Genomic DNA, 14226 nt, shown 5'->3' on the forward strand with positions numbered 1-14226 from the left:
TCATTGTTTGAATTATTGTGTCATATATTTTAAAGGAGATATTGTGAGATGAAGGCCTACATGTTAGAGCAGTAGCTCCTAACTTTGTTTGCCTTATCATCAGTATCAGCCCTTAAAGAGTGCGGTTACTTCCCGGATTTGGTATTTCACTTAAAAAAAACACCGTCAGACTCACAATAGATGGCTTGACAAAAAGATACAAAATGTTGCAGAGGAAACGCATTACTATTTCCTTAAAACATACGCCTACATTACCTAGAAAGGCCAAAAGTTGCGTCAGAAGTTCAGCTGTGTTATGATGACTGCATAGCGCACATGTTTTGCTAGAAGCCAGAGGAGCAGACTACAGAGGTCTGGTAAGCTAACTATTTTTCTCACAAAACAATCCTTTCAGTTAAAATTGGGATCCGAACCAACTCACTCTGACGCAAATTAAGGCCACACAGTTTTGGCTTCATGTATTTTAAGCATACATTTCGGACAGATAGTTAATGTGAGCCAGCCATGATTGAGAAAAAACGTTAGTGTTGTCTTCTAACTAGCTGCATAACAAATATTTTATTATAACCTCTTTTCCAAGTTTTTACTCAATTATGGTGGGACTTTGGGCAAAGGGATAATATTCAACCGACAAAAAATGTATTTTCACCACGATTTCCATCCACATGTTTGAAAGAGTCTTTCAATTCTTATAGAAAACCAAATAATAAAATACCGGAAGAATGGTTGGTGTTTTTAACAAGCTTGTTGCGTCCTAACCACTCAAAAAAAGTAAAAAAGAAAAAGCTATTTATTGAATTAAAATCTTATACCTGTTAAAAATATTGCCACCTGACTTCCAATTTGGGAGATACTATGTTACCCGCGCTCCTACAGTGGCTTCTGCTCACCACAAGGAGGCACTGTAGCACTGCAGGATTGATGAAGCTCCCATTTTCGAAAATCACAGGCTTTGATTTGGTTCTGTGACAGGTCAAGTATTTTCAAAAACATTGCAGAGCATCCTTTTTCTTTTTTTTTTAAATAATGATTTTGAGTACTCCGTTATTTTGATTGAAAGATTTGTCTGCTTGACTACAGTAGTTACCTTGACTGTGGATGACTTGCTCTGAAAATGAGTATGCTACTCCTAGACTACCATAAGCGTGTTGCTTTAGAAACGCCATGCAATCATGGTTTAAAGTGTGCTTGAGAGGCTGAAGGATAATCAGAAGGAATCATCCAAGGTTGTCCAAAGTGCCTTGGGAATTGTTGCTTTGTTAGAAATTATTAAAGTGCTCCTCTTCCCGCCCTCCCAGATCAAAACAGCCTCCCATTCACAGTTGACTGAAAGGCTTGGTCTGTGGTGAAAAAACCATTAGGAGAGCCTCTGGACTCAAAGCAATGTCTCCTGGCAGCTCTGCATTGCTCCTGGAGCAGTGAGCCATTGTTTATTCATCGCCGCATTGGCATTCAAAGTGCATCCTCACTGTTCTCTCTCATAACCAACAAGTTGCAATTTTTATGCATGTGAAGGTTGAAGGCAAATTATTTATGGGAGGCTGGACCTGAGAAAAAGAGAACGGCCTCGAGCAAAATGGTTTACGTTGATATTTTCTATAGGCTATTGAATTCGCTGGATCACAGCAAGATATGCATGTTTTATTCAGCTTTTCAGAGCAAAAGTTGTTGCCTTGCTAGACAGCCATATGCTTTTTTGGATATTGTGATGCATTTCAGACATGCTTTCAGGAATGGTTTAATTTTTTTTTTTCAGCAGGGTTCAAATCAAATTAGTAGAAAAAAACGGTTCTTCAGTGTCCCTCCCTGTAGGTCTTTACCTCCCCTCACTGCAGCGAAGGTTTTAAAGTAAGAAATCTCTGAGAAGAAATTGCATGCATGTGTCTTGATGTGTCTGAATCCATAGAAATAGCTGAGATTCAGCTGCAAAGGGAAGGGCCTTTCACCTGTATGAGAAATTATTCAAGAACATCTGGTGGTGTCCAGATGCAGGGATGAAATGTGTGAAGCTTGTGGTGCTGAACCTCAGCAGGTGCAAGGTGAGAGGACTGCGGGATAATAGTTACCCTATTACCTGAGAAGATTACTCTTTAGAATGGCACAGAATTGGACATTATAGACTCTTTACATTCTGGTGGAACAATTTAAAACCCCTAATGGTTCTTTCTGTGCATTCTGCAGATCTAGTGGTAATATAGTACATGGCAGGAGCTGTGCTACTCTGGTTCACAGCACTTCAGTGGCTCCATAAAGAATCATTTTTGGTTGTTCATTATGGTCTAATGTTCCATTACAAAACATTATTGGAACTATATGAATGTACACATTCTCATTGTTCCTTTGATAGATCTTGACTATGAAGTGCAGCGCATACTTAAATAGTAAAAAGGTACAGTGTAAGCCTCTGCTTCTAAAATAGATATGAATCCTACAGTCCTGGGCTTATTTAGGAATTCATAGATGGTTTTTTTTTCTTGTGAATACGGATAGAGATATATTTTGTGTGTGCTGATTTTTTTCCTTTAAATAAATGTTTTAGTGAGCTCATAAAGCAACTTTATTTTAAGTCAAAGCATCCATTTTAAAATCTTTTCCTTGTTCTGTGTGACTAAGGAAAGTCTGATCCACACGGTACAATCTGGCTTTGTGCACACTGTCCTCAGTGTTGACGGTTACAAGATGGGTTTTACAAGAGCTAAACAAGTAGTCTGCAGTTTTTTACTTTTAGGGCCCGTTCCTGTTATATTGTCAGCATCGGATAGCCTTCCATGTATTTTAGATTTTCTCTCATTCCATGATTGTTTGTAAGAGGTGTTTTAAAAGACAGCTTTAAAACAAAAACAATCTCCGTAAACACAGGCATTTCAGTTTGTATTCTTCGAGATCACTTGGTAGGGATGTGACGCATCACGGAAGGTCCTATCATAATGAAAAAGAAGCTAACGTTGCTGTCTGTCATTGTTTTTTTTTAGACTTCTTCATTTCAGATTGACCGGACTATGATAAAAGCCGGATTGCTGTACGGGCTCAAAACCCCTAGAGTAGTGTGGACACTAGGCATTAGCGTAACAAAAGTTTAGCATTTTAAAACGAGACTGTATTGGTGTGGATGTAACCATAGAGATAATCTATGGTTCACTGAAATTCCTAGTTAACATGACAATGGGTTCTAATTAAATTACAGCCACTGAGAGAACCTTGTCCGTCAGACAACCAATTAGGCCCTGGCTATGGGCAGAAGTATATCTTTTTTTAAATTCAATTCAAGTGTGTCCATGGTTTGAAATATAAAAATCAGCTGCTTTTTACAAGGAGTGGTGGGGGGTGGAGGAAAGCAGGGATGCAATGCTTGGTGATTGAATAAGTGATTAGACCTCAGGTTTACACAAAGGCTCCTCACTCGCAGGCTGTCTGTCAGAGCTCAGTTTTTTTTATTTGACATTCACATGCATATCAAAGTGACTAAGCAACCAGAAGACCGGGTTCTGGCCCACACAATGAAATGCTCGGTTTGTTTTGCAAATAATGCTCTTGACCTTTAACTGATGAATAATAACCAGAGACAGAGAATGTAATTATCCAAGGCATTACAGTTTGTTCAAAAGGTAACCCCCAGTTGAATAAGCTTTACCCATGTGAATCCATTTGGGACATTTACTTGTAAATGATACGTCTGTTATTTTTGGGGCATGGCTTTACGGTGCTGAATACGGTGTGATTATTTTGAATTTCACAAACATTTTAAACCATAAAGCATTACTAATGAGGAAATGAGAACAAAAGCCACAGCATTCAAAGGGTTCCAGGCAACAGAGGGTTTTATCCATAGAAAATAAAAAGCTCCCCATCTGGATCACTGAGCATTTAGTTTAACCATCAGATGAGAGGCCAGTGTAAACAAGCACACGCTCAGTTGCTGTGCAGACCCAAAGCACTCACTGTGGCTAAAGTTGTTGCCACTCCTGCAGGTGGATATTAAGTTATGGTGTTCAGGGACACTGAAGGAAGACGGGTAAAATAGGCAGGGTGTGAAGACTGTATGCTATAAACGAAACCTATCACCAAGTAGAAAATTATTAAAAAGCAGTCATTTAACGGAATGGGGAGCATCACTTGCTTCAGGCACTACCTTCTATAATTTCAAATGTGCTTGATTTAGCCAGGTATTTAAGGATTTAATTTCTGCGTTATCCATGCTGGGATATAATCTGTATCTCTGAATGCGCTTTTTTAAGATTAGAGGAAATATTTTCTAAAAAATCTGTGTAAGGTCACACCATCTACAAAATTCCTTTTTCCAAGCATTTAAAACAGGTTTTATTGTTAAAAGTTAACACAGTGTATATGTTTTATGCTAAATTGAGCGAGCCAAATTTTCTTTAAACTTTATTGATCAATGCTTTAATATATGTTTACCCATCTAAATAACAACATTGTTTTTACAACTAATTAGAGGTAATACATGTCAAATAATATATTCAATATTTATGTATATATAGTTATATCGATATTCAAAATATCGAAGGCTTTTATAAAAATATTTCTGGAACCATGGCTGAAATGATTAACTACCCACTTTAGAAAAAGTGTGTTTTTACGTTAACTTGCCTTTTTTGTTCTTTTCTGTTCACTTTTTCTTGTTTCACTAGCTCAGTTTTCTTTTATTCACATCACAATGACATGGTAAGAGTCGGCTAACAATGGACACTTACTGAATCTCAGGCTTATGATATTCACACATTTGTGGAGATGACCAGAAAGGCCTAATGGATAAGCAGCTATGCTTAGCATTGTTTGACCAAGCAAAATTGGAATCCTTTGCACAGCTGAACAAATGAAATGAATACCAAACATTTCTCTCTATTTGTCTGTAAACTTCTATAGCCAATCTATGTAAAGCTGTGCTGCCTTACAAAGGCAACACAAAGCAACTAGTCTGATTGTTATTATACCCTACCATGAAATGATTACACAATAGGGATGTATAATTCTTGACGAAAAAGAAAAAGCATTCAAAAAGCATTTGAATGAGCAGCGGCACAAAGTTAAGAAGTTGTGAACATTTCTTACAGCCAAATGAGCAGTCGAATTTCTCTCTGCTCTTGGATAGCATTTATCAATCCCAAAAACACTCGCTACAAGAGGTGGAAATCCCGCAGCATGCACTACCCGCAGCAGCAGCAGCTCCTTACTCAGAGGAGAGGAGCAGAGGAGACAACTCTCAATAAAGATACAGCAGACTCCCTCAGTGTTCTAATCCTTTAAAATGGAGGACGGACTTCAGATTTTTTGTGTCATAAATGTAAATGTTATGTTAATGCAACCTCTTCCAGTCATCTAGCAATACATAAACAAACATCAGGGGCTAACATGGGCTGATGCCAACGTCTGGCCGATGTGTCTGTGCATGTATCCGGAGCTAAAAGCCATCTTTTAAGTGGTTAACTCGCAAGACTGATCTCAAGCCCACAGCTGATAGGCAGTTGATAAGTGGCGGACTATAAAAAATGAAGGTGTCAAACAAGATTTAGGAGTGAATGAAAGCAGGGGTTTAAGTGGCTAGAATATGACACATCGAAATACAGCGTTTGTCTTTGCCCATCTGTGACACAATAGCATTCGGTGTCGATTGGTTACTTGTGATGTGTAACTCTGATAGTGCTGTGGCCATTGACTGAGACTACAGAAACTGATGGGCTGGCTACATCAGTGCTAAAGAAGCACATTTAAAAAAATGGTTTTATTCATAGGCAATCATGTAAAAATCATTCAGAGATTTATTAAAATGCTTTGTCTTTAATTTAGGTTTCAGGTTTCACATGCTGAATAAAGCAGATAATCAGCTCTAATTTTAAATTCAGAGAATTATTAATGGTAAATGGACTGTACTTACAGGATATAGGGCTTTATCCTGTCTTTTTAACCTTTTAGTCATTCACCCATTCATACAGAGCAGTACACCTTGCTCTAGGGGACTACCTTTCATACACATTCATACAACATTGGCCGTGCCATCGGGAGCAACTGGGGGTTAAGTATCTCCCCAAGGATACATCGACATGTTGACTGCATAAGCTAGGATCGAACCCACAACCTTCTGGATAAAAGATGACTGCAATTCATCGCAGCCACAGTCGCCCAATAATAATACTTAGTATAGGGTCAAACTTTGAACAACCTTGACACCTTTTAGTTTTCATCTTTAATTGTTTCTGTAGCTACTTCTCTTTCTTTGTAAGGCAGAGCAGTGTTACTATCTTCAACTCTTATTTCAGAAGAGAGTGACTGCAATGGTCACAGACCATGAAACAGATATTTCTTTTTAACTTATCCACATCTTCCCAAATGGAATAGAATTTTAAATTCAAGCTCATTCAGGCTGATGAACTTCATCCCATGATGCCTTTCATTCCAGGTGAAGGCCCTGTGTTTGAATTCAATGCAAATTTAATTAAAACATGTAACTTTTAATTAGCTAACTAATTAATTTAAAAGTGAAAAAAGACTCAGGGTGATAAATTATTGAGGTGGCAATGTTTCTGCAGCAACTCACCAACGCTCTCTGTTTCATGGTCTGTGAGCGACTTCAACACTGTGTAAAACTGTAACAGGCTGTCCCACAGAAATAGAACACGTTAATATTCTGAGAACAGAAACACACATAAAACATAAGTGGAAAAACATCCATTGAGGTGTTACAGTGCATCAGAGAGAAGCTGAGTTTCTAAACGAACTTGTAATGCAACAAAAGCGTTTTCACAACCATCTCGAGAAGATAATCGGGAACAGCTATCTCAGTGTTTCAAATTAAAAGTTGACTTTAAATTTAAATTAATTATGCATCAACAATGCTAAATATGGTAGAAAGATTACATACAGACGAGGCAGAATAAAAGATGAGAGAAGATTGGAAAGTGTTTGCCTATTGTATCTGGTTGGTGGCTATGAAGCGGAACATCAATGTAAATTTGGGAAAAGAAAACTTGTCTTTGCTTTTGCAGAAAAGAGGAGTCACCTTGAAATGAAGTTGATAGAACTTCAGAGGATGCTGCTTGAAGCTCAGGCTCAGCAGATAATTACCGATTTCCTGTCTGAAACACGCAACCTCCTTTTTTTGAGTGGATTTTTTTTGTATAGCTTTTTCAAATTAATCAAACCTAAAACTTCAACATCAACATCCTGCACATTTCCTCCCTCTGGTAGACATCAATCTCTGATTAACCATCAGAGTATTAAACATCAAGCAGCAACATCGCTGACATTAGAGCCTATAGTGCTGTTCACAGCATCTTTCAGGTTTAGAGTTAATCACCTGACAAACACACGTCTCTTCTCCCTGACTTTCCCAGACAGGATTAACAGGCTGGTTGTGTGTGCTTTAATTAATGCAGATTTCTCTCGGGTCATACAGTAGCAGTCTAAGATAATGGTGTTGTGGTTATCACAGGCTCCAGGTTCTTGTCCTTCATCTCATTGTTTGAGATGCCTACAACAGATCATCCGTTTCACAGAAAGATGACTAGGCATTAACCACCAAAACAATAATATGGTAACATATAGAACACTTGGATTGGCCTGAGTTTGTAACTAGCTGTGACTGCTATAGTGTGTCCACCTTGTGAGTCAGTTGGTCACTGTGTGTTTGTATGAAAGGTGCGTGACAACCAAGCAAGGACTCGCAAAAAACAATGCTGTAACTCTGAACTTTTATGTAGTCAATAGTGTTGTCTTTAAAATCAATTCAAAGTAACACATGACTCAATGGCCGATTATAAAGGGTCATTAAGTGTACCTGGGGATTTTTGACCCCTTCTTCACAACTGAATCCTCAAACAAAAAAGGAAAAAAGAAGTCTTATAGGTATGCTAGATAGGAGTGAACATAGAGGGAGATGAGTGTTCAGACAGAGCTCGTTGTGTTTGCCTTTGTTCACTCAATATTTATTCCCACATCATTTAATTATACCTCAGCCAAGCCAAGTGCTACATGCCATCAATCTCAATCAATCAGCTAACTAAACAAGCCATGCTCAGACATTTGTTCTCTCTAAATTTCCCCATTGTGCTAATTACACTTAAACATGTCAGTCCAAATTAAAACTGAACATTGAAATGGGATTAGTATTATTTAACTGAAACTTCAGCTTTTCATGTTCATGCATTCGCGATGCACCGACAGCTGGTTCAGCTGAGCAGCAAACGCCTTCCAACCGCTTTTAATCAACGTTTTCAAGAGTTTAACCTCGAAAAGATTACAAAATATAGAGAAAATCACATTATTTGTCATTTTGCAAAATGCAATAGGCAGGTATTTAAAGACCCTTGGGGAAGCATTATATTTCAATGATTGTATGAGTAGACAGACGAGCGGCTGGTTTCTAAGGTTAAACTATTCCCATTAAAGTTTGAATAATGTTATTGACCTTTCCCTGGGATGAATCACTTAAAGTAATGGAAAATGGTGGCACCGACAGAATTATGATGACAGAAATGCTTATGGTTATGAACTAAGCCTTGCTCCTCAAAATACCTATCAATTTGTCAAATCACTAACATCTACGTGTTCAGCTCAAATCTTAACAGGGGCCCCCGAGCCTGTCGGTGTCAGTCATTGTGTCATTTAAAATGTTTCTCCCCTCCATCCGTACCACAGTGCATGTGTCAGTCTCTGATGGGAGTTCAGATTGCTGCTGCTGCACATTAAATATGACTCGGCACAGAATTTTTGCCTCCGCTTGAGATCTTCCTCTTTGGGAGTTTGACAAGTATCAGCAGCTCAAGGTGAAATGAACAGGTTTAATCCAGCTAATGTTTTCAGGACGTTAAAACAGGGAGAGCGAATTTGACAACAATAATAAATTCTGATGCCTGCATCTCCGAACAGGACGGGACTACAAAGTGAAAATGCACATTTTTGATAAATTTACAAAAAAAACTGCAGATTTAAACATTGATATCTTTTATTAAGACAAGAACTCCTCCGATCTTTTTTTTTTCTTTTGTAAAAATGTTTGTGTGAACCAATACAAAATATGTATGGTCGTATGAGAAACATCCTCTTCACTACACAAAAGAAAAAAATGTCACCTGGGTAACGAGAGAAATTTAGGCTTTAACAAGAAAAACAACAATTTTTGGGTGTAATAAAACAACCAACAACCCCCCCTCCCCCCACACACCCATCCCCACTCAGGGATTTAAACATGAGTTTCATCCAAATATCCAAGACATGTTACAGATCATTCATAAAACTTCTTGTCACAGTAAATACACCATCTTTTCATCTATCAAAATGATGCCTGAACTGACTGAATACAAACAGATGCTTGATTGACTGTCTGTGGTCACACCCTATAATTACTAAATAACCAATACTGTATGAGCAAAGTGTGAAGGTGGAAGAAGAAGAAGTTTCATGAACATCGTTGTGATTTTGTTGACACTGACTGTACATCATTTTCGGCTGCTTAACAAATCTAGTTTTCTTTCTTTGTGAACTAGGTCTATGCAAAATAATATTTAACGTTTACTGTAACAGTGCATCATATTAAGAAGACATAAACATGTACAAATGGGAATAAACATGTACATCTTGTGATTTCGTCACTGTTTGACTAGCTGTGGTACTACAGTATATACTGGGAGGGCCTTTAATTTGCATTCTACCTGAGATGCAAAAAACAAAAACACAAATATTAACACTCATGAACCTGAGAGAGTGAAAACAAACATTGTAGATATCAAATATTAAAAACAAATAAAACATTGGATTAAAATGCTTTCGACAATCTTTTTTATATTCCTTGATTTAAAAGAAGTCACTTTATAACCATTTAAGATAAATATCAACCCTCAAAATAAAATGTCATGCACATAGCTGTTTCCATGACAACAAAACTCCGTTAAAACTGTACTTTTATTGAAGCTAATTATAGCTTTTTGTAACATATTCCTTTCTGACACTAATAGCAAGCCTTGTCCTTGAAGATATCCCATAAATAGCAAGTGAAATAATTATGACCAAATTGAATTTGTTTAGCGATCACTCATTAAGAAAATAAATACTACATCCTGGCTTACTGTTGTAGTCAGTGGAAGCTGCCACACCACCCTGATAAACAATGAAATATATATATATTTTTTAACTCATTGTAGCTTTTTATGCCCCAGGCGGTAATTGTGACGCAAGTCTGGTTGAATACATACAACCTGGATGAGGATTGGCCCTGTAAGTTAGAAAGGACAGCAATATACAATATATACTGTATGAGTGTACAAGAGGATACTGTAAGATACTAACCATATGCCTCAAAATAATAGAAGGCACTAAATAAAGTCCTTCAGTCGTTTCTTTTAATAAGTATCAAGAGATACCTTTAAGGCAGTGGTTATCCTTTTTCATAATACATTTACAGTTTCCTTTTTTTTTTTGTCTTATTCAGGTAACACAATGAAATCCCTTACTAATTACCAAACAGGCTTTTACACTCCTAGCTGTGACAGATTCGGAGGCATGAAGCTTGCACGGTGTGCACACTGCGTATCTGTGAGCAAGTGCACAATCTTCTGATTTGTGTTAGTGGGGGGAAAAAATACATTTGTAACAGTAGACGGCTCCTGTGTGAAGGTTTGAGGCTGCAGGATGACAGTAAGAAAAGGATCTTTCCACAAACCAGGTCTAAAGCTCAACGCAAATCTTTGATAAATTGTGAGGCCCGCAGCCCATACAAGTTATGAAAGCCCAAAGGTAAAATGTGTTTGCAGACATCAAGGAAATATAACTGATTCATGTTCAATGACTGAATGACATTTTATACTTGTTTATGGGGAAGGGCAAAACAGTTTAGTGTGTGGCAAGGATTTCTAAGGCAGGAATTGAGAAGATTTCAGTTTTTGTATTCTTGCTTCAGGTATTTACAGGGACATACGACGGTAAGTTATTCATAACTGGAAGGAAACGTTGCTATCGAAGTAACAATTATTCTCTGCTTGAGCAGTATTATCACATTTAAATATAAAACTTTGAAAAATAAAATAAACCATTGCCCTGGAAATGTATCTTATTAAATGGTTAATGTATCATGTCTTTTTTAAATCAATTATTTAGAGAGGGGCTCTCTGCACAGTGGACTTTCAGCCTTTGCCTCATATAAGTACGTAATATTCACTGTTCTTATGCACACTCACATTATTATTATATTTGGTCCAGGGTCGACTGTGTGGGTGGTATGAAAATATGAAGAATTTCATTTTCAAACCAGAAGCACACACAGCAGGCTAGGTACCAATATCCAACAACAATACAGTTTAATTCGATTTCATTATCTATGCAGGAGGAATCGTCACTCTTACTAAAAGTAAAGTCCGACCTTAAAATGCTTGTGATTTCAGCCAACTGATCTGTCATTAGGCTCTGTATTTTATCTGAACTTGAAAAGAAATGTCCAGATCACTCTGGGAACATGCAATGCTTTAAGGAGTAGTTTGACATTTTGGGAAATACATTTATTTTGTCTCTCAAATACTTAAATGTGAAGATCAAAACCGTTCAAACCCTGTCGGCAGAATAAACATGATCTACATCCAGCCGACAGTTCACTTAGCTAAGTACAAAGACTGGAAACAGAGAAACAGCTAGCCTCGTCAGTTTGCTTAACCTTTACAAAAAACTAAATGTAGGAATGACAGCTGGGTTGTTTGTTGTCATTATTTTACCTACTGACAGAACTGTTGCTTCCTGTTTTCACTCCTAATGCTAGGCAAAGCTAACTGGCTGCTTGCTGTTAGCTTGTATGTAGTGAATAGATGTGATAAATAAACACAATTATTAAAATTATAAAAAGTACGTCATTAATATTTTTTCCGATCCCATCATTAAGCTCTTGACTCTTGAATAAAAAAAAGAAAGCAGATGACAGTAAATGTTAAATGCTGTTTTTAAATATGTTGGTTCTGAATTTTCTCTACAGAAATTTGAACTCTAGTTCATGGCACATTACAGCGTTCATGATGTCTCACTGTACTCCACAATACCCTAAACAATACTAAACTGACCTCACATCTATGTCAGATGTTGACTCAAAACCAGCGAGGGGCCAGTTGTACATTGCGGTTTGGTGGGAAATGATACTAAACGGCACTGCTACTTCACTTTCAAGAACAAATACATTCTAAGATGAGCATGATTACTCACAACTGTTACATTAGTAATCAACACTGTGAACCTGACCTCAAAGGGAGGGGAGTCAATAAAATATGCACTAAAGTATGTCAAAACCAGTGTGATAGGAATTTGCAAGGACTGTTGGACTTTTACCCAGCAGGGAGGATTGTATTGACACTGTGTTCCAGTTACTGAAGTCTTGAGATTACTCAAACAAATAATAATAAAAGTGTGTGAACTGGCTCCTCTGATCTGGGTACATGAGCTAAAAGCAGAAGACAAACACCAGGACTATTTATTCTCAGAAAGCCAAATGTATCAAAGGATTGGGTTACGTATAATGAAAAAAATACAATCTGAAAAAAATGTGAAGGGGGTAAAACAATAAAAGAAAGAAAAGAAATAGAACAAGGCACAAAATTGTCTGTAAAATAATTGAACTGTACAGAATAGGCCCCAGCAGTCCAGGAAGGGTCGGATAGGAGATTCAGCAAAGCCTCTTCTTACCACTTGGCCATGCCAGTCCTACTTTCCACTTTTTCTTTTCTTCCTCTTTAAATCTCACACTCCCTGCCTCAAGCCTTCTTGTAACAAATCAGAGTGAGACTCCAAAAGCACCTCCACCGCCACCAGCATCCCCACCCGTCTCTCCTGGCCTGTTCGGTTTAGATATAGTACTCCTTCTTCTCGTCTGTGTTGTTGTGTCCACCCTCGGCGTTGATGATGGCCGTGTCTGCGTCGGCTGCGTCGTCCGCCCCTTTGGCCTCGTGTGTGAAGTAAGTTCCTGCAAAAGTATGGACAAATTAGCAACACACCACTTCCTCCACTTGTGCTCCTCAATCCTTTTGCATTCCACTTGCAACAAAAAACACTTAACTTTAAGATGTGTTCATGATCAAGTATGATTGCGCTGCCAATGCCTTACCTTTGTGTCTGGCAAAGTATCGACCAAGAACAATGAGTGCACAGAGGATGGCAAACATCACCACGGCAACCACTCCGCCGATGACAGCATGGTCAATTTTCTGCGGTGCCCCATCGCTGGCTCTGGAGTCTGAAAACAAGACAATAGCCGTAAATAATTTCACCAGCAGTAACCAATCTTTGACCAGTCAATCATATTTGTACGCAGATGTGAACCCCACTGGAAGCTGTGGCCATCGAATAATCACACTTTAAACATGCCTTCAGCCATGTTCCCACTCAAATGCAAAGGTCAATATGACTCTGACCAATACCAAAATCTTGCGCCGTTCAGAACAGATTCTGCTTTAATATGCAGACATGTGTTGAGAGATTAAGCATAACCTGATCATTGAGAAATCACTTGGAAAAACAGTTTAAGAAGTACTGCTGATGATGTGTCCAAACAAAATATGAAGGTAAATGGTTCCCAATGTGTAACTGATTGTCCCAAAGGCTATGACATCATATTTATTAACTCATAAATCTTGCAAATCGCTCTCAATAATTAAGCTTCAAAATACACAGAATGAGGATTTTTTTCTAACTAAAATCTTTAAATTCTAAACATTTTCCAAACTAATTATTAATTATTTTCTTTGTACAGTAACATCATCCAATTCTCCATGATACAATAAAGTTATATTCATATCTGCCAAATCTATTCAAGTTGCATTTAAGTTAATGATTTAACATTTTTGGGAAATTACATATATTCAATTTCTTGCCAACAGTTGAATGAGATGAACTATACCAGTCTCCGGTCTCTGCGGCAAATATGGAGCTGTGGCCAGTTAACTGAGACAAAAAAATGGGGAACCTGCTAGCCTGGGATATGTCCTTAAAGGTACTGTAACACAATGTCTGCTGGCACCACCTTAAGTTTGTGTTATCCATACCAAACCCAACAAAAGTGTACCTGTCTCCCTATGGTACAAAGGTTTTCTGTGCTTCATACAGCTGAAATCTCCGATCGAGCCCCTTTGAGTGAACGATGTTTAAAACCGTTTCAAGACAGTTATTTCTCCATGAAACAGTAGACGCTGCCTGCAATTTAATCGAGAGTTCACACACTGTAAAATACATTGTGATTTAAGAGGC

At 37.9% G+C, this 14226-nt stretch overlaps 1 protein-coding gene across 2 annotated transcripts in view; it reads right to left on the reverse strand.

The window, feature by feature from the left end:
* Nucleotides 1-8947: 8947 nt before the first annotated feature.
* cadm1b (cell adhesion molecule 1b) overlaps nucleotides 8948-14226 on the reverse strand; it is a 115274-nt gene continuing 109995 nt past the window's right edge. For both annotated transcript variants that reach the window (XM_063907875.1, XM_063907874.1), the window contains 2 exons: nucleotides 13088-13216; nucleotides 8948-12946 (listed from right to left, as the gene is read on the reverse strand). In XM_063907875.1, the coding sequence (XP_063763945.1) occupies nucleotides 12828-12946; nucleotides 13088-13216 (248 nt within the window). In that variant the 3' untranslated portion in view covers nucleotides 8948-12827. The remainder of the gene's footprint in view (nucleotides 12947-13087; nucleotides 13217-14226) is intronic.

The sequence above is a fragment of the Eleginops maclovinus genome, chromosome 18, assembly GCF_036324505.1.
Source record: "Eleginops maclovinus isolate JMC-PN-2008 ecotype Puerto Natales chromosome 18, JC_Emac_rtc_rv5, whole genome shotgun sequence".
NCBI classification, from domain to species: Eukaryota; Metazoa; Chordata; class Actinopteri; order Perciformes; family Eleginopidae; genus Eleginops; species Eleginops maclovinus.